A 26,826-nucleotide genomic window follows, 5' to 3' on the forward strand; every position below is an offset into this window, starting at 1 on the left:
CCATTCACCAGACGGTAAAGGGTCAGAATTAAAACGGTGCAATGGACTAGTTGGTTGAATAGATTTCTCAAAACATATGTGGATGACCTGCGTCAAAAAGGGCTCAGGAGGAACTAATTATATTTTTTGGTGTTATGTAAACGCATATCTTTCAACCAAGAAACCAAGATTGTCACACAAATAACAGGTTTTTTAAAGCGTATTTTTATGAAGACTGTAAGCTATACGAAACCTGTTGTAGCACAGTGGTTTGATGCCCTGCTTGTCAATACGGAGCAACATGGTTCGATCCCTGCTGCAGCAAAGTCCCGAAAGTTAATTTTTGTGAAAAGTAAAAGAAATGAGCCACATTCTAGGTGGCAGAAAATCAGCCAAAAGAAGCAACAAAAACCCGATCTTGAGTGAATTTTTTTTTGTTAAAAAAGTTGCTTTGGTTATTTGTTTTCTCCTTTGAAAATTTTAAATACCTATAAATACCTATATGTGTGCATCATAAGCTAACTGTCTCTACTACAAGGGAATGACCTATTTTTCATGATACGGTAAGATCATTTGGCCAAAGCCATTTAGCCACTGTTCTTTTTTTTAATAAAGCGAACCACTTCAATTATTATAATTGCATGACATAGAACATAGCAGTTTATACATAGAGCATAGGCATAGAACATAGAACAACATTTAACAATAACACTTTCTTTCGACTGGTTTTGATGCATAAGCTTTAACATGACTGAGTGGTCTTCCGTTACTACCAGAGAAAAGTGACATTTCAACTGCTCGCTCCATACGGTCCATCACCAAATCAACCAGTTTTGAGATGGCCTTCTCAACGTTTGCTCCAGTTGAGGCACTAGTTTCTATGTAATACAATCTATAAATTAATTTAATAAAGCTTTAATAAATAGTTTATTTTATTTTGATATCTTTCATTTTTTTTATCCGGGCAATGCTTATTTTCTTTAAAAATCGAACATTAACGATATGTTTATTCCAAAGAACTGCACTTTCAAAGAAATAATGCACCTCCTTAAACCCTTTCCTCTGCACCTTTCAGGGGCACAAGTTTCGACTTTTTGTTCACACGTTTGATTTTTTGTCACTTATTAATTGAAAAAAGTTTTCTTGACCGTGGCTGCAGTAGTAGCTGTAACCTAGTAAGCGACGAACACATTCCATAGTAACAAACAAAATGGCCCAAAACAAAATTGTGTCAGGTCGAAACACAAAGTATACCATTAGAACCAACTTGGCTGGAATCTATATTTCATTTCATTTCATTTCATTTATTTAATACTATAAAATATAATGTAACGTATTATATTAATAGTATATAAAATATAGTAATTATATATATAATGTATAAAATATATAATAATAATAATAAATAATAATAATAAATGTATATGATTTTAAATAATATACAATAATATATAAAATATAATATAATGTAAAAATTTTAATATTAAAATAAATGACAATGATAAAAAGTTCCCTTTCCTATATTGGACTGTAAAATTTCATAAGAATCCCCCTAAACCACGGTTTATTGCTGGAGCAGCTAAATGTCCAACCCGCATTGCTGCTACTGACCTCTCTTTAATTTTAAAGGAAATTGTAAATAAACTTAAAACCTATTGTTCTGGTATTAAAAAATTTTCGAATTTTAATCCATATTGGAGTGTTAATAATTCACTGCAGGTGATAGATTCTTTAACAATGGTTTCAGCTAAAAGAATTGAGTCTTTCGATTTTGCGACAATGTATACTAATTTATCACTCAATTTAGTGTTAGATAATTTAAAAACTGTTATAAAGAAATCTTTCCTCTTATCTAGTAAAAGGTTCTTAAAAATAGACAGTTATAATAAAAAAGCCATATGGACAAACTGCTTTAATACTACAGTTAACTTGAGATGTTACAGCTTGGATATGATTTTTGAGTTATTGGAATTTGTTTTATACAATACTTATATAAGATTTGGGGGTGATTTGTACAAGCAAATTATGGGAATTCCCATGGGGGGGAATGCCAGCCCATTTATAGCTGACTTGTTTTTAAGTCAACTAGAATATAAATATATGATGGATAAGAATAATCCAATTAATTTAAAACATGCTTTGTCAAATAATAAAAGATATTTAGATGATATTTTGGTCTTAAATTGTAAGGATTTCATTGATATTTCTAAAAATATATATCCATCAGAGCTTATTCTTGAGCCTAGTCATGGCGCTGGTCATGAAGATCATTTCTTAGATTTAAATATTAATATTTGTGATAATAATAAATTAAGTTTTAAAATGTATAATAAAACGGATGATTTTGATTTTGAAGTGATTAGTTTCCCATTCCCTGAAAGTAATATACACTCAAATATCACATATTCAGCGTTTTTCTCACAGTTACTTCTTTATGCAAGGATTTGTAGTAATTATATTGATTTTAAAAATAGATGTAAAATCTTAAGCCAAAAATTGATATCAAGAGGTTTTTCTGCAAATAAATTAACTTGGCAATTTAAAAAATTTAGTTTTCATTATAACGAACTTTTAAATAAATATCAAAAGAATTATCTAGAAATACTTAAAGAAATTTTTGACTAATTTCGGAGGTTCGAGAAATGTTGTCACAGCGCCATTTATTTTGAATTGTGTTTCTATTTGAGCGGAATTTTTAAAAAATTAGCCACATGGTAAAGATGAATTATATAATTGTTTAGTTCATTCAGGTTTTTTGCAATGTGTTAATATTTGTGATTTGGTAAATTTTATAATATTTAGTTTACCTATTGTTGCTAAAGGGAGGGATATATTAACAGGATAAGCTTGTTTTGGTTTTACTTGGTTGTTTTACATTTGCTGTTTTTTTATAGACATGTATTTTGGGGGTGATACCTGACGCGGGGATGCCATGGATATTCTGTGGTAGCCACAACACTGTGCTGGGTAGAGAATTTAGAGTGGCGAAACCCTATATAGGCCAGTGTATTCTCCTGATGAGCCCTTATGTTGGGTGTTGCCTCTGAATTATTTGTCTATATTATTTTTTCTATGGTTTGGTAAATGACGACTTATACTTATTGACGACATGACTGCCTGTCCATGGATTATTCTTTATGGTTGATTGTGTGTGGCTATGCTGTTTGACCTATGTGATTGTATGGATGAGTAGGATTAAGGCCTCATTCAAGTGCTGGTCTATATTAATCACTAATTTAGGAAAACAGTCTTCCTTTTCTCCTTCTGTCTCCTTTTTTTCTTTTTTTTTTTTTTTTTTTTTTTTTTTTTTTTTTTTGTGTTTGTGCTGTAGCATTGGTGATTTCTCTTTTCATGATAAAATAGATTAATACATGAAAACATAAACATAAAGTGGCAAAACTTACGGACAAGAGTAAAAACACGGAAAAAGATCAAAATGCGGAGTTTTTACTCCAAGACTTATCACTTGATATATCAGAGGGAAGATAATTCCATTGCTTAGTACGTAGATAAACCGGGTAAAGCTCAGAAAAAGTGATTCGAAATATTGGAAGTTCAATGGTTAGATGGGACTTACGAAGGGAAAGGGAAAGATTCAAAGAAGAAGTGTTTTTGAAAAAAAAACTACACAGGCTTGTAGAAATTCAAAAATGTAAAAAATCAAAAGCTAGGAGGAAACATTTCTTTTTAACAAGGAAATCGAATTTTTAATGCCAGTATAATTATAAAAAACAACAGGGGGGTTCTTTGGTGGAAGGTCAGGCACAGCTTTATTCTGGAGGCGTCTTAAAGGGGTAGAGAAAAACATGCCACAACCAAAACAGAGCAACAATAAGAAAGTGGTGATTTGAAAAATGCGAAATACAGTGAGACCATAAGCTCTGTGGTAAAAACAAAAATCAAACTTGTGGAGGGCCTCCACCTGGAGAGAAAGAATAATTTCCATTGTCTTGAAAAAACTTTCCCTATTGTTTCTACGTTGTATTTGTTTGTTATGGAAAGGCAGTGTGGTCTTCGTCGCTATTTTTGAGAGAAAGAATATCCTAGAGATGGGAGGGATGGATGATGGTAGTTAGAAAAGTTAGTATCCAAAAGCGCACCGAAAATTTTAATTAGGTGAGTTTATGTAATCAGAAAATTATCAAAATACAAAGTAAATATACAAGAAAAATCAAACAGGGAGCAATGAACCGCTGAAAATATTACTGTACCACTTTTGGACACATTAACAACCATTTTATTAGTGAGACACCTCTAGCTAGCTTGGGACCACGAGCTAAATTTGCTATAAAGAAAACTTACAGTCCTTAGGCTTGAATACTGTGTTACAACGCGGTGAGGAAAAATTCACTAGATTTTAGTTATTTTTTCATTGATTTTCTTCAATAGCCTGGGAATATATATGCTGATTTAGTAATTTTTTTGCTTAGGCAATATTAAAATCACTAAAAATTGTAATAAATCATCAGGGGTGGCAAAAAGAACAATGTGGTAATAATAATTTTGTTGCCAGCGTTTATGAGTGACGATTTCTGATCATTTACGTCTCAAGAATATTTTGATGGGTCTCTAAACTATTGCATTAACAACAAATTAAACGTGTAAGAGCAAATAATGATAACATTAACCTTACCCGTGCTTATGAGCAAAAGCTTCTGCTCTTTCAGTTGAAACTACTCGCTGAAATTCTAAATCGCTTTTGTTGCCACAAAGTACTATGTCAGGATCCTGACTGAAGTTATGGGTCTTAAAGAAAGAAATATTTAGCATATATACTCGCGGTACTGATTAAATAAAAACATCTATATTTTGCCTCTCTTGAAATTAACCTTGTTTACTACCCTTTATTTAACGTAAATAACCTTTCGAAAGGTAGTGAAAATGGCTCACAAGTCTCATTTGAGCAATTTTTTGGTCTCACTGCTTTTGACCAGTGCACTTGGGTTTATGATTTTTTGATTTATATAGTTTACTAGCTGTTGGGATGGCGCTTCGCGCCACCCCAACACCTAGTTGGTGGGGGCGCCTCGCGCTCCCCCTAAACCCCCCCGGCGCGCGTAAGTCGTTACGCGCCATATTAGTTACGCGCCATTGTAGTTGTGTCCCTATGTCCCACCTGTGAATATATATATATATATATGTATATATATGTTTTTAACTACGTAAAACTTGCGAATATACAACATTCTTTGCTGTCCCATTGCCTGTGCATATAAATAGATTGTCAGGTTTACCGACTCTTGAACATGCAACATATAATGGTCCATGGGAAAACAATCCATATTCAGATCTATACCTCATGATTCTAATGATTGCCCTTGAGCTTTGTTGATGGTGATTGCCAATTGACCATTCCTTGTGTCGCCGTCGTCATTTATATATCCCCTGCAACCCCCGGCGTCCCCGTTGTAGTTGTGTCCCTGTGTCCCGGTCTTCATTTATATTCCCTGTGTCCCGGTTGTCATTTGTGTCCCGGTGTCCCAGTCTGCGATTTCTCTTTGAGTGTCCCGGTGTCCCGGTCGTCATTTGTGTCCCGGTGTCCCGGTCTGTATATACATTCGTTTTTGAATTGGTATTTTTTTTTAGTTTTTAGTTTTTTACCTTTTTTTAGTTTTTTTAGTTATACCTCATGATTCTAATGATTGCCCTTGAGCTTTGTTGATGGTGATTGCTAATCGAACATTCCCTGTGTCCCCGTTAACATTTATATATCCCCCTGTGCCCCCCGTCGTCCCCGTTGTAGTTGTGTCCCTGTGTCCCGGTCATCATTTATATTCCCTGTGTCCCGGTCGTCATTTGTATCCCGGTGTCCCGGTCTGTATATACATTCGTTTTTGAAATGGTATATGATGAAATAAATTTTTGTGTTTTTCCCCTTTTTTTCTTTTTAGTTTTTTGTTTGGTTTTTATTTTTTTTTTAGTTTTTTTATTTTTGTTTCTTTTTTCTTTTATTGTCGTCATTTGTGTCCCGATGTCCCGGTCTGTAATTTCGTCAGTCGAAAACATGACGTCAGTCAACACACAAACATGACATCACCCGACAGACCCACACACACACAGACAACTTATTTTTATATATATAGATAGATTAACATTAGTGATTTATTTGATTCATAGTTTATGATTGGGACAATGATATTTTTCCCCTTTTTACTTTTTAGTTTTTTGTTTGGTTTTTACTTTTTTTTATTTTTTTTTATTTATGTTTCTTTTTTCTTTTATATTCCCTATGTGCCGGTGTCCCGGTCGTCATTTGTGTCCCGATGTCCCGGTCTGTAATTTCGTCAGTCGAAAACATGACGTCAGTCAACACACAAACATGACATCACCCGACAGACCCACACACACACACAGACAACTTATTTATATATATATAGATTAACATTAGTGATTTATTTGATTCATAGTTTATGATTGGAACAATGAAATTTTTTCTTTTTTTTTTTTTTTTTACTTTTTTCTTCAATTACTTCTTCGTTCTCGAGGGGTGCCGGTTTTCACATGAAAAGCTGGCCTTTGCATATATTTATAGTTTATGACCATAAGTTTGGCATATTGTCCATTATTGAGTATTTGGATAAACATAGTTAATATGCCATTCACATATTTCTGGGAGACAACTCATTAAAAGTTGGCCCATATGCCAAATAAAGCCAATTTAAAAAGAGTAATTTTTTTCAGATAGTTTAAGGCAATATTTGTTCATTAGCTATCCTCTTCCTAACTATATTGAAACAAACTTTTAGGTTTAAATTATAGCTATAATGAAAAAAGAATATAATGAAATCACCAATACAACAGCGCAAACACATAAAAAAGACAGAAGGAGAAAAGGAAGACCCACAAATTTGTTTTCGCCAAAAATATATAATGAAAAGAGAAATCACCAATGTAACAGCACAAACACATAAAAAAAAGAAAAAAAGGAAGACAGAAGGAGAATATGAGGCTTTAACCCTACTCATCCATCCAATTATATAGGTTAAACAGCAAAGCCATACACAATCAAACAGTTCGTGGTAACGAATCAAACAGTTCGTGGCAACGAACTGTAGTGAGGAGCGACCCGGCTCAATAGTAACCAAAACTCTAAAAAATGGAATTTTGATACCAATAGCTATATCAAAAGAATCGCATTTTAATGCTGGTTTTAAATATATAAGTTTCATCAAGTTGATCTTACCCATCAAAAGTTACGAGCCTGAGAAAATTTGCGTTATTTTAGAAAATAGGGAGAAACACCCCCTAAAAGTCATAGAATCTTAACGAAAATCACACCATCAGATTCAGCGTATCAGAGAACCCTATTGTAGAAGTTTCGAGCTCCTATCTACAAAAATGTGGAATTTTGCATTTTTTGCAAGAAGGCAGATCACGGATGCGTGTTTATTTGTTTTTTTTTTTTTTTTTTTTTTTTTTTTCCAGGGGTGATCGTATCGACCCAGTTGTCCTAGAATGTTGCAAGAGGGCTCATTCTAACGGAAATGAAAAGTTCTAGTGCCCTTTTTAAGTGACCAAAAAAATTGGAGGGCACCTAGGCCCCCTCCCATGCTAATTATTTTCCCAAAGTCAACGGATCAAAATTCTGAGATAGCCATTTTATTCAGCGTAGTCGAAAAACCTTATAAGTATGTCTTTGGGGACGACTTACTCCCCCACAGTCCCCGTGGGAGGGGCAACAAGTTACAAACTTTGACCTGTGCTTACATATAGTAATGGTTATTGGGAAGTATACAGGCGTTTTCAGGAGGATTTTTTTGGTTGGGGGGAGGGGTTGAGAAGAGGGGGATATGCTGGGGGAACTTTCCATCGAGAATTTGTCATGGGAGAAGAAAACTTCCATGAAGGGAGAGCAGGATTTACTAGCATTATTTAAAAAAAAATAAAAAAATAAATGTGAAAAAGCTTTTTCAGCTGGAAGTAAGGAACAGCAATAAAACTTAAAACAAACAGAAATTATTACCCATATAAGGGGTTCACCTCCTTATGATACCTAGCTTTTTACGCTAAAGTATTTTTAGTAATTTCAACTATTTATTCTACGGCTTTTGTGATTCAGGGGTCATTCTTAATGAATTGGGATAAAATTTAAGCTTTAGTGCAAAGAGCGAGGTACTGACGATGGGGCGAATCCCCTCATATATGTAATAAAACATGAGAATACAAAAGTTCTTTACGTAAGCTAATTTATAAGTTACGTAAATCTTTTACCAATAAAAAGATTCGTAAAAAATTAAAAGTTCTAGTTGCCTTTTTAATTAACCAAAAAATCGGAGGGCAACTAGGCTTTGCCCCCGCTCTTTTTTTCTCAAAATCATTCGATTAAAATTATGAGAAAGCCATTTAGCCCCCCCCCCAAAAAAAATATACAAATTTCGTTTTGATTATTCCTCTGCGGAGAGCCAAAATCAAAACATGCATTGATTCAAAAACGTTCAGAAATTAAATAAAAAAAACGAGTTTTTTTAACTGAAAGTAAGGAGCGACATTAAAACTTAAAACGCACAGAAATTACTTCGTATATGAAAGAGGCTGCTTTCTCATCAACGCCCCGCTCTTTACGCTAAAGTTTTTTACTGTTTTAAAAAGAAGAATTAAGAGAAAGAGTCAAACTTTAGCGTAAAGAGCGGGGCGTTGATGAGGAAGCAGCCTCTTTCATATACGAAGTAATTTCTGTGCGTTTTAAGTTTTAATGTCGCTCCTTACTTTCAGTTAAAAAAACTCGTTTTTTTTATTTAATCAACCATAAAGAATAATCATTGGACAGGCAGTCGTGTCGTAAGTAAGTATAAGTATCGTTGGCTAATATGAAATGTAGAAAGTTATTTTATCTGCATTGCATAAAATATTGAATTTTTCTTCTATTCTATGGTTTTAGTGTCCTTTTTATATGAGGGTAGGGGGAGTGGATGGTAAAATCTAGTAATTTTTTGTATATAAGAGAAGCCAAGCTTTCATTGTATATGAGACCTTAACCCCATGGAAAGCTGCAAAGTAGTTTAAGAGAACAGTAAAAAAGAAGCATTTTTGTTCACCTTAAATATTGCTATTCCTGTTTATTCTTGGTCATTAATATTAGAGAAATGGCTAAACTTACAGTCAAAGTTAGTATATTTTAGTAAATAAAAAGAGACATTCACCAAAGAGTAGCCCTCAATAGAGACACTGGAAAAACTTATCTAAGCCGCATTTACATTGAATTTATTAATTCTGATCACTTTTATGTCAATCGACAAAATCATGTTTTGCAACCTAACATAATCTGTAATATTATCTTACCTGGGAAGCGGCTGGCTTTTAAAAATGGCTCAGCATATAAAGAAAGATTAAATTACCCTTCAGCATTGTATTTTTGTTCACTTCCCTTTCACCGTTACTTCGAAAGGGTCGTCCTTTTTATGGTTTTGTGTTTGTTGTAAGGTTTTTTTTTATATAATCTTTGGATTTTTTTTTATTATTCGGCACTGAGAATGGTTAAGTAGAGGTCTTGACCGATATATTTACACTATAATCTGCATTTATTTCACTGGCTGTATTCTCTTCTTAACGTTTTTTAAAGTTTTGTTATGTAAGTTACTCATTGTTTTCACATTGATTTTGTACTGAAAAGTGTGTACGTTTTATCCTGGGTGTCTGATTAGTTCAGAACTTTGGAAGATCAGTCTTTTGACAAAAAAAAAACACACTTTTTTTGGAATAGAAGGAGAGGGGTATCTTAAAGTGGGCCAAAGAAAATCGTTAGTTCTAATTAGTTTTCCTTCCAATAAGTTCCTCTGTGTCGTTTAATTCTGAGTTCCCCAAAATTATAAGCTGGAAACCACACATGTGCCTGAGTATATCAGAGGGAAGGCATGTGAACCTGATTTCTAGATTACTTGCAATATCTTGGAAATGGCTCAAAGAATCAGGTAGAAACTTTGAGGGAGTAGAGGTCATCATCTTGATCTATAAATTTGACAGGGCTGGGTTGTAAATTGAAAGATACTGCGAGCGTTTAAGTCTTTGAAAAAAATATGTCTATTTCAATGGCTTCAAAAACAATAATCGCTCAGAGCACAAGTACTGTTAGTAAGACTAAGGAGGTAACAGCACGATTAACTGCGATGGAAAGGGAAATTGTCCGCACTAAAGATAACTTGAGAAAGGGCATTGGAACATAAGTGCAAACTCACTTAGCTTCTATTGGTAAGACAAAAGTCTCGGTTGAACACAATGTTTTGGAGATCCATCAAAATATTATTGTGGATTACACTTCGAAATTCACTGACATTGAGAAAAAACTGAAGTCTTATCTGAAGTCTTATCTTCAGATAAGTAAACTGAAGATAAGTCAACTCAGATAAGTTGACTCAGATAAATCAACTTCATTAAAAAGTCAACTGAAGTCTCATCTTGAATCTCATGATAATAGAATGTTTTGGATTGAGCACCGTATACATGATATCGACCAAGATTCTAGACTAGATTTGCTCATCTAGCGTTAAATAAACTCATCAATAGCGTTAAACAAACCCGAAATCGGATCTGAAAACTACCATGTTGAATAGCCTCCAAGGAAAGATGGGGCTCGCCAGAATAGCTAATGCTGACATAAATCAAGTGTACCGATTTACCTTCAGAAATTCTATTCAACCTGAGAAAATTGCTCTTGCACTGATTACATTCCGTGACAAAGCGATCACGAGACCGTTTACGCAGCTACGGCAAAACTTGCAAAAAGTGGTAATTTTGTTTCAGAAAATCTAACCCACCAGCGCTGAGATATTCTTAACATAGCTCGTGAGAATTATGGCAACAAGTATGTTTGGTCTAATTAAGGGCGTATTTTTGTCGGCCTTGCCAATAAAAACATTCTACGCAGATTTTTGTCAATTGAGGACATGTTTTAGTATATATTAATTTCTATTTGACTCTCTTTTTATTAGTCACTTGTTTTTCCTTTTTTTCCCTTGTTTCTCCTTTCCTGTCTATATTAATGTGAATATATTTGAGAAGTGTCGTTTTATGAATTATTTTAGCTTATGACTGTACATGACAAGTTGAAAACCCTTTGTTCATTGTAAATCCCTTGTTTATAGTCCTTTTACAGGTTTTTCTTTTGTAGTGAATTTAACTAAGTATTTTTTTATTAATTTTCTTTTCTTTTATCTACTTTTATGAATATTTTAAGCCGTGACAGGTGTCATTGCGAGCTTGAAAATAATCCAGAAAACAAATTTACTTTTGCTCGTTTGAAGATTTATTTATTCACAATTAGCAGTATCTCTTATCTTTATGTTTAGGTTGATCACTTATTTTAGTTCCTGTCATTTCTTAGTTTCATTTGTCTTTATTAGTAAATTGAAACAAAATTATAAAAATTAACGTTAAGTTTCCCTTAATTAGCAACAACGATTTGAATTTAAGCCTCACTTATAGAGGAATCTCAATTTTGTTCTATTTGCTGGTTTTTGCTGATTAAATCAATCTTATTTTCTTCGTAATTTTCTACATTTTTTCAATAATGTTTCCATTTGTTTCACCTAAGTGGGGTTTTTCATATTAAATTGGTTAAGACTCAAATTTTAGTTTCCCATTTTCTTTGATGCATATATGGAAATGCTATCACCCCATACAAATATATCAGTTTTTCTGTTTACCAAAATTGGTAATCGGCATCTCAGATTTTAGACACCTTTAAATTTCTTGGGAGCCAAAATTAAAGCTCCAATCCGACTTTGTATTCAAGAAGGTTGAACCCGAGAGCTGGAAGATACTATTTTAGTTTTAAGAAATTAAAGTCTCACACTTTTAAAATACAGGAATAATTTTTACATTACTTACTAGTTTTTGTGATCCGACTTTTTCCAAAAATTTCCTTGTATAATAAGTTATGGTTATTGTATAATAACCATAACTTTGATTTATTTTTATATTTTCATAATTTTTTATATTTATTTTCTTATTTATTTTGATTTGATTTAATTATAATTTGATTTATTTTTGAAAATTATTTGATAAAAAAAATATGTATAGATAGCGCATTGTTTCAGAAAGACGTTAAAAATCTTGTTATACAATTTTTTGTTTACGTTAAAGAAATTTCTAACCATAACTTTAATTTTTTTTAAATCTTTTTTTTAAAATAATCTATTTGAATGAATTACCTTTAGCTGCAACAGCCAGTCCTGTACACTCAAAAACGATCTTTCATTTGTCAGGTCGAACATCAATAAGAATCCCATGGCATCACGGAAAAACGCTGTCGCCAAGCTTCGAAACCTAAATAATAATAAAAAAAAAAAAATAAATCTAAGAAGAAAAACAATACGACAAAAGAGACATCAATAATAACAATTTTAGATTTCAAACCAAATATTCAAATAAGACTCAAATAACCATCTTCAAACAAATATCCAAACCAAATCTAAAAATATTAATAAATTATGAGGTTTTTGAGTGGTTTTAATTTGGAAGAAAATATTAATAAATTGGAAGGTTTTTGAGTGGTTTTAATTTGGAAGTGTTTTCTCTTCAAAAGGGTTTCGTTCGGGAAAAAATGCTCAAATCGTTATTGATATTGGCGATATGGATATTAGCGCCAGTTTCCACTCTTACCCATACTCTTTGGTTCTGAATATTAAGTTACTCATTAAGTTTCCTTAAGTTACTATTAAGTTTCCCATCACGGAAAAATGCTGTCGCCAAGCTTCGAAACCTAAATAATTATAAAAAAATAATAATAAATCGAGGAAGAAAAATAATACGACAAAAACGACATCAATAATAACAATTATTGAGAGGCTGGATAGCAAAAGCACTCTTTACAAATAATTGCGGGACTCAAAAAATGACTTCGAAATGTTTCACAGCTTTAAAATTTCACACAAGAAAACCGAATTGACAGACTTTAACTTTTCATTTTGTTTTTATTTATAATTTCACACAGAAAAACAAGACAACCAATGTGGCATTAAAATTTTCCTTCCTGACACAAAATAAAGAGAACAATCTAATTGGTCCACTCAAATATATCATAAACAAAAAAGTACTAAACTAATCTAAATTTTATTTTACACAGTTAGTGTTGATACAAGTTTTTTATACCAATTTCTTGCTATTTTATTTCCCAAATTTGTAGCATAAGTTTAACGTCAAAATCAAGGCAAAACTTACGCCATTCATAAATATTGGCTTTATTATACATAGTTTGGAAAGGACGTCCCTGCACGTTCGTAGTTTGAATTATCCCAGGTGGGAGGGTTGTACGGGCAACAAAAATAAGTAAAGCTATGTTCCTGGTAAGGAACAATTACAAGTAAAGTTATGTCTGAATGCCCTATGTGGCATGTTCTATTATCATCAATGATTTTGTGATGTAATTTTGTGGTGTTATCAATGAGTGTGTGGTTGCATCAAGGCTCCTTTTTTCTGGGTGCTTCCCCTTCCTTTATAAAATTAGGTAAATTTTCTTATCGTTAACAAATAGCTATGGGTAAATTTAAAATTAATTTTTATTCAATATTTGGAATCAGCACTAATGACAGATATCTATATATATAAAAATAGGTTGTTTGTCTTTGTGTTGACTGACGTCATGTATGTGTGTCGACTGACGTCATGTTTTACGACTGAAGTCATTATTGTTATGACGAGGCTTGGTATATGACGTCATTATAAGTATATAAGAAAGCCTTTCAAAGAGAAATTTTTAATTTTAAAATGACAGAAGAACCTAAAATGGCAACAGTCGAGGAAGCTGCTCAAAGAGTCTATGCCAAAAGGCTTGCGGCTAATAGAGAAAGTATGAAAAGAAAGCGTGCCGAGGAACCAGAACAACAGCGTGAAAACATGCTTGCGTCTCAAAGAGAAATCACCAAAAGAAAGCGTGCCGAGGAATCATAACAACAGCGTGAAAACAGGCTTGCGTCTCAAAGAGAAATCACCAAAAGAAAGCGTGCCGAGGAACCACAAGAACAACGCGAAAATTATCGCCTGCCATTCAGATACAGCCCAGTCGATGATTATAGCTTGAGTAGATGTGTTCAAATCGGGACTATGTCTAAAATTTGTCCCTATTGCAAGGCCTTGAAATTTAATGGTGAAACAATGGGAATGTGTTGCGCCTCAGGAAAAGTTAAACTTCCTCAACTGGCTGCACCACCAGAGCCATTGAAGACTTTGTTTACTGGAACTACGTCAGAATCTAAGCGTTTTTTTTTCAAAGATTAGAAAATATAACTCATATTTCCAAATGACGTCGTTTGGTGCCCAAATCGAAAATCAAGATCAATGTATGCCTACTTTCTAAGTAAAAGGGCAAATTTATCATAGAGCAGGGTCGTCCTGTGGTGGCGCAGTGGATTTTACCTTAGCTTGGTAATACGGGACCCAGAGATCGAATCACGCTGCAGGAATACACTGCAGGGCCGATGCAGGGACCTTATTAGTCAAGAAGCGTCGTTAATTCTTAAATAATAATAGAGCAGGGTCCCTTCTACCATTCTCAGGCGAGAATCATAAATTTTTGCAACTGTATTTCGTCAGTGATAGAAATTCTGAATTGAATGCACGTTGCAAAATTTCTCCCGACGTTGAAAGGACTATCGTTTCCCAATTGCAACATCTTTTCCGCGAAAATAATAATTTAGTGCGTCTGTTCAAAACAGCCATCGATTTGATGCCTACTGATAAGAATAAAATTGTTATTTCTGCTGACAAAACACCTACTGGTGAACATGTGCGTAGATACAATGCTCCAACTATCGACGAAGTGGAATCGTTATGGAGGGTGATCAGTTTTAACCTCAAGATATTATTCTTCATAAGCGAACCGCTCAGTTGGTAAGAATTGCTGAAACTCGTCGATGCTACGATGCCCTACAATATCCTATCATTTTTTGGGATGGAGCCGACGGCTATCACTTTAATAATCAATTCCAACTCCAAGTCAAATTCGTGCATTGTTTGGAATCATACTAACAACTTGCTCTCCTTCAACTCCTACAGAGTTATGGGAGAAATATAAATCGAAAATGGCCGAGGATATACTCCATCGAAAACAGTTAGAGACGTCAGATATGACTTAGGATTTTACATCAGAAATTTATAACTGCACTTTAGTTATTATTGAAGATTTGTGCTTATATATGGCAAAAAAACCACATCAAATTTCAGACCGGGACACTGGGACACGGGGAATATAAATGACGACCGGGATACTCAAAGAGAAATTACAGACTGGGACACCATGACACAAATAACGACCGGGACACAGGGAATATAAATGACGACCAGGACACAGGGACACAACTACAACGGGGACACCGGGGGCCTCAGGGGAGATATATAAATGACGACCGGGACACAGGGAATGTTCGTTAGCAACAACCATCAACAAAGCTCAAGGGCAATAATTAGAATAATGAGGTATAGATCTGAATACGGATTTTTTTCCCACGGACAGCCGGGAGACGAATTACGACTGGGACACAGGAAATATAAATGACGACCGGTACACAGGGAATATAAATGTCGACCGGGACACTCAAAGAGAAAATGAGGTATTTTTAACTTACGAATGGGTGATCAAATCTTAATAAAAATTAAAATTTGGAAGAATCTTGTGTCTCAGAGCCCTTATTTTAAATCCCGACCGGATCCAGTGACATTGGGGGAGTTGAAGGGGGAAACTGTAAATCTTGGACAACGCCTAGAGTGTAGAGATCGGGATGAAACTTGGTGAGAAGAATAGCCACATGTCCTAGATACGTTATTGACATAACCAGATCGGTTCCGCTCTCTTTTGGGGAGTTGGGGGATTTGCCAGTTTGGGTACTTCTAGATAAGCTAGGACGATTAAAGTCGACAGGTGTATCAGGGCCCAGATTAGATTAAACTGAAAATACTCTCTTCCTCAATTCAACCATCTGGGGGGGGGAGCGAATAAGATAGTTGATAAGATTTTTTTGCCGATAGAACAAATGACCCTTTTTCGTAAGTATGGCCTGTGGTCCAGGGGTATGATTCTTGCTTAGGATGCGAATGGTGTCAGATTCAAATCTTGGACCACCCAATTTTTACATGATGAGATCAGAAACTAGATACGTGATCAATATAGCGATCGCTGAAAGTTGGCAGGCGTATCAGGGACCCCACGAGATTAAATCGGAAATAGTCACTTCCCCAATTTTACAATCGGGGGGGGGGGGAGTGGAAGGACGGTTATTTTGGAAAAATTAGAAAAAAATGAGGTATTTTTAACTTGCGAATGGGTTATCAGATCTTAATGAAATTTATATTTAGAAGAACCTCGTGTCTCAGAGCTCTTATTTTAAATTCCGACCGGATCCAGTGACATTGGGGGGAGTTGTACGGGGAAACCAGAAATCTTGGAAAACGCTTAGAGTAGAGAGATCGTAACGAAAGTTGGTGGAAAGAAGCTCTTGGCTCTTTCCGATCTCGTCAAAAGTGCCATATGAGCTTTTGGCTGTCGTTTTTTTTCGGGCGATCGTATCGACCCAGTGATCCTAAAATATCCGGAGAGGGCTCATTCAAACGGAAATTAAACTTCTAATGCCCCTTTTAATTGACCAAAATATCGGAGGGGAACTAGTCCTCCTTCCACTGTGCTTTTTCTCGAAATTATCCTATCAAAATTTTAAGATAGCTATTTTACTCAGCATAGTTAAAAGGCCGAATAATATATATTTGGAGATTTCATGACTCCACAGCCCCTGGGAAAAGCTCTTTAAGTTGCAAACTTAACCCATTGTCTACGTGTAGTATTTGCTATTGGGAAGTATGCATACGTTTTTTGAGTGGGTGGTGAATTTTCTACAGGTAGGATTTTCCACGGGGACAATTTGTCTTGGGGAAGGATTTCAGGGGAAATTTTACACTGGTAAAATTTACCAGAATTCCTGTACGAGATTTTTCTTATGTCTTGCTTTCTCTTTGTCGATTCAATTGTACAGGTGGAGACGTTAAGGGTACGTGTCCGGCGGTAAATTTTCTCCAATATTGAATTGTTTAGAGTAGGGGCTCTCAAACTTGTTTAAACACTGTACATCTTTTACCCACAAAACATTTTAAGGTACCCCTTCTTAGTTACCGGTACCAAGTAAACTATAACTAAAATTGTCAATCCTAGAGTTAAAGGGTTGTAGTATTGGCTGGCCGTGTACCTCCTAAAAAGTTGTGCGTACCCCCAAGGGTACGCATAAATTAATTAGAGTGCCACTGGTCTAGAGAATAAATCGGCCAGGAGAGGGGATTTTTCCGTGGAGGTGTAGCCAAATATCCTGGCATTATTTAAAAAACGATCAGAGATTAAGCGAAAAATAAGTTTTTTTCAAATGAAAGTAAGGAGCAGCATTAAAACTTAAAAAGAATAGAAATTATTACGGGTATGAGGGGGGTTACTCCTTCTCAACACCTCACTCTTAACGCTAAAGTTTGAGTTAAAGATGTGTCTGAGTTAAGTATCTAAATTATTAACCTAATCGGATTATCTTTTGTACTGTACTGTGTTAGATTGCGCAATTAACTTGCGGATTTAATTGTGATGAATGCTCACTCTGTACAAAGTGACTTATTATTTATCATAGTGTATAATTTAGTTCCATAACTGAATATTAATTGGTTATTTCCATCAGGAAACCCCCTTGGGTATTGTGCACCAGTGATTAACCTACTTAACATCGAATATATTGGTGATATCACTGATTAAAAATTGTCATATTTCCTGTTGGTTAAGTAACCTTGAATTAAGACTGATTAACAGTTCGTGAATCTGCAGTGTCTTGTCGGAATAAATGTCGGAAAAAAACAGTCCATAAGGCTACCACCCGAGAAGAATACTCCCACTGAAACCCTTGACCAGTCATCATTCCAACCTACCTCCAAAACTCTTCCTTGACCCCCCCCCCCCAACTACGCGGTCCAAAACAGTTAGGCAATTGTCAGGAATTCAGGCCTTAGCTGCAACTAACTCTAATAAAAGAGGTGACACGCCTGGCAGAAAGAGGAGAAAGGATGAAACTCGTTCGCCAGTGACAGTGCAACCCCTCTCTTCAAGTGTCCCAGAAACTAGTACTATAGTACCCAATTATTATACTGTCTCAATCAAGAAAACCAATGGCGAACCCTTTTCAAGAGATCGGATAATGCAATTTAGGAAAGTTATCTTTCTGATCACCAAGGTAAATTTTCAACTTGTTTTCAAGCAGAATGGGTCTATTGATATCTACTTTACGTCTTCTCAGGTGGCAGACCATGTTCTGCCAAGATCCAAAGAAATAATTCTTGATGTCTCGAAAATTTTAGCCACAAAAAAAGATGCGAAAAAGTTACACAAGTATTTACTGTATGATGTTGAAACAGTGTAAAAGTGGAGGAAATGCAAGCTGAACTAATCAATTCTTCAGGACTTCTCATCGATCCTTCAACTGCAATAAGGCTAAGTTTAAACAAAGAAGGAGTCCTTCACCCAAGGCGTTCAATCCTCATTTCCTGTAAAGTTGAGATAAACAGAGAAACACTCTTGTAAGGTAGATCCCTTTTGTACAAGATTTATAAGCCTAAGCCCCTACAATGTTCCACTTGTCTGGCCCATGACCACAGCAAACAGTCCCTTCCGTCTTACCTTAAGTGTGGGAAAACAGGCCACGCAATTAGTGAATACCCTGAGTCAGACCATTTCCGTAGAAACTGTAACGTAAGGGACACATAGCCCTCCAAAAACAATCTTGCCCGGGTCACCAAAAGTGAGTCTTAATCCTAAGAGCATCTGGTAAAATGAGCCTACCTTACTCAGTTGCAGCTGCAAGAATCCCTTGGCCACCCAAACCCCATCGGTCATGTCAAACAGTTCTTGGTAACGAACTCGGACTCGTAAGGAGTGACTCGGCTCAATAGTACCCAAAACTCTAGGAAATGGAGTTTTGATACCAAAAGCTACATCAAAAGAATCACGTTTTAATGCTGATTTCAAATATGTAAGTTTCATCAAGTTTAGTTTAGTCTTACCCATCAAAAGTTACGAGCCTGAGAAAATTTGCCTTATTTTAGAGAATAGGGGGGAAACCCCCTAAAATTAATAGAATCTTAACGAAAATCACACCATCAGATTCAGCGTATCAGAGAACCCTATTGTAGAAGTTTGAAGCTCCTATTATTTATTTTAGAATTAACGACACTTCTTGACTACTATGGTCTCTGTGTCGGCCCTGCAGTGCATTCTTTGAAGCTCCTATCTACAAAAATGAGGAATTTTGTATTTTTTGCCAGAAGGCAGATCACGGATGCGTGTTTATTTATTTTTTTTTCTAGGGGTCATCGTATCGACCTAGTTGTCCTAGAATGTTGCAAGAGGGCTCATTCTAACGGAAATGAAAAGTTCTAGTTCCCTTTTTAAGTGACCAAAAAATTGGAGGGCACCTAGGCCCCCTCCCACGCTAATTTTTTTCCCAACGACAACGGATCAAAATTCTGAGATAGCCATTTTATTAAGCGTAGTCGAAAAACCTTATAACTATGTCTTTGGGGACAACTTACTCTCCCACAGTCCCCGTGGGAGGGGCTACAAGTTACAAGATTTGACCAGTGCTTACATATAGTAATGGTTATTGGGAAGTGTACATACGTTTCCAGGGGGATTTTTTGGTTGGGGGAGGGTTTGACAAGAGGGGGATATGTTGGGGGAACTTTCCATCGAGGAATTTCATCGGGGAAGAAAATGTCCATGAAGGGAGTGCAAGATTTTCTAGACTTATTAAAAAAAAAAACATGAAAATAAATATGAGAAGTTTTTCAATTGGAAGTAAGGAGCAGCACTAAAGCTTAAAACGAACGAAAATTATTACCCCTATGAGGGGCTCACCTCCTCCTAATACCTCGTTCTTTACGCTAAAGTATTTTTAGTGATTTCAACTATTTATTCTACGGCTTTTGTGATTCAGGGGTCATTCTTAATGAATTGGGACAAAATCTAATGTTTAGTGTAAAGAGCGAGGTACGGACGAGGGGGTGAACCCCTCATATATGTAATAAAAACATGACATTACAAAAGTGCGTTATGTAAGCTAATTTATAAGTCACATTTATCTTTTACTAATAAAAACATTTGCAAAAATATTAAAAGTTCTAGTTGCCTTTTTAATTAACCGAAAATCGGAGGGCAGCTAGGCTTCCTCCCCCGCTCCTTTTGTTTCAAAATCATTCGATCAAAATTATGAGAAAGACATTTAGCCAAAAAAAAAACTTGGAAATTTCGTGTTAATTATTCCTCTGCGGAGAGCCAAAATCAGAACATGCATTGATTAAAAAACGTTTAGAATTTAAATAAAAACAAGTTTTTTTAGCTGAAAGATTGGAGCGACATTTAAACTTAAAACGAACAGAAATTACTCCGTATATGAAAGGGGCTGCTTCCTCATCAACGCCCCGCTCTTTACGCTAAAGTTTCTTACTGTTCTAAAATGCAGAGTTGAGAGAAAGAGTCAAACTTTTATTTAATTTTATTTTAATTTTAGAAGTCAAGCAACATTGCTAGGTGATGACATCTTACAAACAGCTATAGCCCAACTATCTACCATCAAAAAGGGCATAGATTCCGAATCAAAGCTAGCTGAGCCTTGTAGTCTCAACTGCAAATCAAGTTAATACAGGCTCTGACAATGCCACTACCACCAATACGGTAGTCAGTGCCACTGCCCTAGTCAAAGGCAAGAAATCGAAAAAAAAAACCAGCAAACTTTCCATCCCAGTCCAAAATTACCACCAATGATATTTCGTCAGCCGAAGAAAAATTCCAATATTCAAATCAAGGAGATGATGAAGCTCAGATCACCATGGATATTTAAATGTGTACTATACAAGATTTTACGTTTCTCACGAATTTATCACAGTGTAATAGTGTTGTTTTTAACTATTAAGATGATCAAAATAATCTACCCACCAACCCCTTAGCTAGCCCCGATAGCCCCTTATACCAAATTAACTGAGAATATCTCAACACTTTTAATTTTGTGAAAAATGTGAAACCTAAGCTAATGGAAGAGACCAAGCTTAATGTACTTTGCTTTAACATCAGAAGCATACGGGATAAGTGGGGTAATTTTAAAGATTTAATTTTAGTTAACGGTTACTGCCCTTTCGACGTAATTGGAATAACGAAGACGTGGCTAATTTGATGATGCTAATGAATTTTCCCTCCCTGACTTTCAAGTTATTCATATTGAAAGAAAATTAACCGAGTCCTCTGGTGGCATTTCTCTTTACATCCGGTCAAGTTTTACATTCACCAGGCTATTAGACTGTGAATCCTTATCCTTGAAACCTATAATTAATAGATACATTTATTCAATAATCGTAGACATAAGTGTTGAAAATAATTCTTTTATATGAGATACCAGATTTATATTTATTGAGAAAAGAAAACAAACACTATTCGCCATTCGCCTGCCAAGAAAGGCAATAAGCTTGGAAGGGCAAGCGAGGTTATCACCCTCAGCTAATTAAAACCACGTTCATATTACACTACTTAATACAGAAGAACCTCAATTGATGAAGAAAGAAAGGATAAAAAAGAGAAAGAGGAAAAGAAAAGAAGAAGACAGAAAAAAATTAACAGCAAAATAAATCAGGGAAATGCCTTGAATAGAATGACAACCCGGAACGAGCCTCATGTCAAAATCACTTACGAGATAAAAGAAACTTCTTTACGTTATTTTGAATTCGGAAGACTATAAACCACCCTCATTTCCGACATCTTTGTTTTGTAATCTATTTGGTGGTTTTTCTAGTTTTATTAATTTGCCTCAAAAGAAGGCAATAGCTTTTGTGGACTTTAGTTGTAATTTACTAAATGTTAGCAATAATAATCATTGTGATACCTTCTTTAAAACATTTACCTCAAGTGGTCTTCTTCCCACAATCCTTTTCCTACTAGAATTAATCATATGAGGTCTACAGTTACTGTAATCGATAACATTTTTGCATCCACTTTCCTGGGAAGCCTCCTGTCCTCCAAAATAATTTTCTCTGACCTGTCAGACCCCTTTCCAATCTATCTCTCCCTACCAGCTACTCAACCCTCTAGAACCAATACCCCTATGTATGTAATAGTGTGAATATGAACCGATTCACGTATCTTTTGAAATCCTTTGAAGGTTTTGGATTGTCCGCAGGTTAATTCAGTAACAAATGATTTCACACAGGGTCTGAGAGATCTTACCAGTTCAACCTTTCCAGTCCGTAAATCAAACCGAAAAACTACCCATATACGCCCCTGGATGTCCAATAGCCTGTTAATCTCTTCACGCCGTAAAAATGAGCTATATAAGTTAGCTTGCAAAACCAGTAGCGTTATTGACCTGACCAATTCTAAAAATTATAAAAACTTATATACTAAACTCCTCCGGGAAGCAAAAAATTATTATTATTCAGAAATCTCTCACTGCAAAGGGAACTTGCAAAAATTTTGGTTCACAATAAATAAAAATTTTTCAGAAAAGGAAGTCAAGATCTGTACCAATTAACCTTAAGGACATCAACGGCATATTAATTGACCCAGTTTCAGTACCAGATGCTTTTAATAATTATTTCACTAATATTCCAAACGCTAACTCCTGTTCCCCCTCTCAGTCAGTACACCCTAGCAAGAATCCCAGATCTATATTTTTCTCTCCAACTGATAGTAAAGAGGTGCTTCAAGTTATCGAATCTCTCTCCAATAGTACTACATCTGAATTTTTTGGCATAAGCAATAAGCTTCTCAGGACCGCATCTTCCTATACTTGTGAACCAATTGTGCATATAGCAAACCTGTCTATGACCAATGGAGACTTCCCAGAAAATATTTAAATCAGCAGTTGTTATCCTGATTCATAAAAATAAGGCAATCCGTCTTAGATAAAAAATTATTGCCCAATATAACTTCTCCCAGTTTTATCTAAAGTGCTCGAGAGAATTATATTCCGACGTCTTTCTCCCTTTTTATTTGGGATTCATCCTTCAGATTTGTTGATATCTCCTCATCAATATGGCTTCCGTTCCAAATTTTCAACTGCTCATGCACTAATCGACACCACACAGCTCATACGTTCCCAGCTTGCTCTGGTGGATTTTTCTAAGGCCTTTGACGTGGTTGATCACATTGTTTTATTAAGTAAACTCAACAACTTAGGGATTCATGGAGTTCCTTTTTCAAGGTTCGGCTCTTATCTCTTTGGTAGAGTACAGAACTTGAGTCTGGGCAGGGTGACTTTGCATCCCCTAACTCTCTGGAGAGGTGTCTCGCAGGGCTCTGTTCTTGGTCCAATTCTTTTTCTCCTTTTGGCTACGGACTTCGGTCCATCAGTGCATCCAGTACTTTTTGCTAACGATAGCAAATTCTTCACCACCGGCCTTAATTTACCATCCGTCATCACCTCCTCTCAAATCCTTCTGAGTAGAGCACAGGAGTGGTGTCTCGTTAACTGCATGACCATCAGCTGCAAGAAAAGTCAAGTTGTATTATTCCGAACCCCTTACAAAAAGATGAAGCTCTGCAAGCACTTTGCCTAAAATAATTTACCGATCTCCTACCGCAGGTCGAAGTTGTCAAGTTTCTTGATGTCCACATAGACTCCTCTCTATCGTTTGCAACACTTGTTTCCTACATCAGAGCCATAATCTTGCGACAGGTAAGTATGGTTAATCGGGTAAATTGTTTGCTTCCTCTCGATATCCTCGTCGCCCTTTATTACTCTTTTGTTTACCAATATATCTCATACTACGAATCTGCTTGGGGCAACACTTATCCTTCAATTACTAATAAATTAAAATCTGCCCAAAACCGTGCCGTCAAAGTAGTTTTTCGGCTGCCCTGACTATATCCCACCTAGGACTTGTACTTCGATTTTGGTATTATCCCTTTTGAACAAATCATCAAAAATTTAAATCTGTCCCTTTCATACTCCACTTACCATAAAAATCTTCCTCCCCAATTATTATCTTATTTTAATAGCAATAATTCTGAAGGCCTCTGCCTCCGTTCATTCGGTAGTTCTTTCATAGTCCCCAAGTGTGTCTTTACTTCCGCCGAGCGATTTTTTTTCTTTTCTCTCTTTTTTTTCTTTCTTCTTCGTTTTCAATTTTTGTTGCTATGATCCTCAACAAGTTCGCTATTAGGATCTTTATTATTTTTCATGTTATGTTTCATTTGAATAAATTGAATTGAATTCTGTCCCAATTCTTTAAGAATGACTCCTGAAATATTATGTCCTTTTAATTAGGACAATAAAAATTTTGTTTAAAAGTGCTAAAAAACTTTAGCGTAAAGATTGAGGTGTGTAAGAGGAGCAACCCCTCTCGTATACGTAATAATTTCTGTTCATTTTAAGTTTTAACGCTGCTCCTTATTTTTACTTGGGAAAAACGTGTTGTCTTCTTATTTAACAGAGAACGTGACTGGCGTGACAACTGTATTTTAGTGAGATGTTATCACTTCACAATGTTGATATCTTTATTGAAGATTAAATGTTTTATCTACATCTGCGTTATCGAAAATTCTGAAGCAAAACTTGGAGGGATTGCAATTAAAGAACACTCAAAACGTAGAACTTGCTGATTACCTTTTTTGTTTCTACAATGTTTGGAATAAGACACAAAAAATGCAACATTACCATTGTCATATAAAATTTCACCGAATCTTCACCCTTTTCCAGGAACCCTCTGCCCCCTTCTCCTGTTCTAAGCTTGATCAAGTTTCAATTTACTAGCAGAAAAACGATTCAAATGCACGTATCTTCTGGGATAAGAGCATAGACCAAGCGTTGGCTCCTATTTCAGGGAGTGGGCAATTCTTAAATCTTCAAGAGTTTTCTTTGTCAATTATAATTCCAAATTCTTTTCCCTCTTGCTCATGGGTCAATATTTTTCCTTTTTTTATAAAATGATAGTTACCACGAATTCTTGCATATATTTTAATATATTATTTACGCATTTGTGGTTTTAAGTAGATTGCTGATTTTTGTAAATTGGTAGCATTCAGGGAAACTTAAAAAATTTCTTAAAATTGGTAAAACTTGTAAATTTTATTTTCGAACAATTGTCTCCTTGTATAGGATTGCATTTCTCATAAGCTACTGTAAATATCTAACATAATTCGCAAAGTAATGAAGAAAATATTTTTTTTTAAACTTTTTTCTCTTGTGTTGTGTGGATTTTTTTAATATAAGAAATCTCCGTAAATAAAAAAAAAAAATGAGTAAACTGTTATTATTGAAAATTTACTCTGAAATATTTTTTTGCGGAGGATACTTTCTCCAGAATTTCTTGTATATATTTAATAACACAACTACTTAAAAAATAATAAAGCTTTTTTACATAACTTTTTCTTTTGTTTAGAATGAAATTTTTCATCAATAGGAAAATTTTGGTAAATTAAAAAAATGATTAAATTGCTATAATTATTAAATTTGTTGTGTAATATTATTCCTCGTGTGTGGAATTATATATTCTAAAAGTTAGTGAATGTATTTAAACATAGCGTTTCCAAATTCACGGCGACTATTATTTTTTGCAGACTTTTCTATCATGCAACATAATAAAAAAAAAATCAGGAGATAATATTTAAATTTTATTTATTAGAGGACTTTTCAACCATGCTTATTATTTTCAGTTGGAAAAACGTTTTTTTTATGCAATTTCCGATTGTTTTTAAATAATGCTTGGAAATATAGCTCGCCCTTCACGGAAAAGACTTTCCCCCACCAAAAATTCCTCTTTGGAAAGACCCTCCCAGGTAAACCCCCGGTGGAAGATCCATTACCCCAAAAAAGTATATGGATACTTTCCAGAAGCCAATATTATATGCAAACAGTGGGCAAAGATCATAACTTTTATCCTTTCCCCCTGGGCAATGGTGGGGGGGAGTTATGTCGTTGTAGAATACATTTCTATTAGATCTTTTGACTATGCTGAACAAAATGGCTATCTCAAGATTTTAATCGGAAAACCTTTGGTAAAATGGGCATGAGAGGGAAATTACCAGCCCCCGGATTTTTTAATAACCTAAATAGGGCAGTAGAACTTTTGATGTACGATTAAATGAACCCCCTGCCAATCCGTGATCTTGATTATGGAAAATAAATGTAAACTTCGTAATTTCTGTATTTAGGAGCCTGTATAACAAGATTCTGTATTAAGAGGAACCTCTGTATTAATCAAATAACCTCTGTATTAATTCTTTATTAAGAGAAACCTCTATAACAAGGTTCTCTTGTGAATCTAATGGTATGTTGATGATGAATCTGATGGTGTGATTTTCATTAAGATCACTTCACTTTTCGGGGGTTTTCCCACCTTTTTCATAGAAATAGCAAATCTTCTCAGCTGAATAACTTTTGCTTCGTAACAGTAAACTTGATTAATTTTACATATGTTTCCAAATTGGATTATTTTCATGTATCCACTGTTATCGAGACTTTCTTTCTTAGAGTTTTGTGTACTATTGGGCCGTATTCCTCCTTACATACAGTTCTCTACCACTAAACTGCTTGAAAGTACCTTAGTTAAATGAATGAAATTTTCAGGAATGCACACTAACGTAAATCGATTATCAATTCATTTTCTTACTTTATAAGGTTTTAAATTTTATATTAGCATTGTCATACCCCCCCCCCCACTCTCCCCAAAAAAACTTTCTGATTTTGAAAAACGTAACAAATGCGTATCATCCAATTTTTGGTATGTTTTTTAAGGTTTTGCAGCCCCCTCCCAAAAAAACACTCGATACAGCCTTCAACAGACGGCCAAAGTCTTCTTATGCAACCATTAAAAATATAATCCAGTTTGAACAAAAGCTTGGACAAAAGTATGTAA

The 26,826-nt window shown here is 35.1% G+C and overlaps 1 protein-coding gene across 1 annotated transcript in view; it reads right to left on the reverse strand.

Annotated features, from left to right (window-relative positions):
* Nucleotides 1-598: 598 nt before the first annotated feature.
* Nucleotides 599-26,826, reverse strand: part of LOC136037761 (ras-related protein Rab-27A-like) — a 50,360-nt gene continuing 24,132 nt past the window's right edge. The window contains exons 4-6 of the mRNA XM_065720563.1: nt 12,126-12,240; nt 4,613-4,725; nt 599-871 (exon numbers count right to left, since the gene is read on the reverse strand). Of these exons, the coding sequence (XP_065576635.1) occupies nt 679-871; nt 4,613-4,725; nt 12,126-12,240 (421 nt within the window). The 3' untranslated portion in view covers nt 599-678. The remainder of the gene's footprint in view (nt 872-4,612; nt 4,726-12,125; nt 12,241-26,826) is intronic.

The sequence above is a fragment of the Artemia franciscana genome, chromosome 17 (genome assembly GCF_032884065.1).
Source record: "Artemia franciscana chromosome 17, ASM3288406v1, whole genome shotgun sequence".
Lineage (NCBI taxonomy): Eukaryota > Metazoa > Arthropoda > Branchiopoda > Anostraca > Artemiidae > Artemia > Artemia franciscana.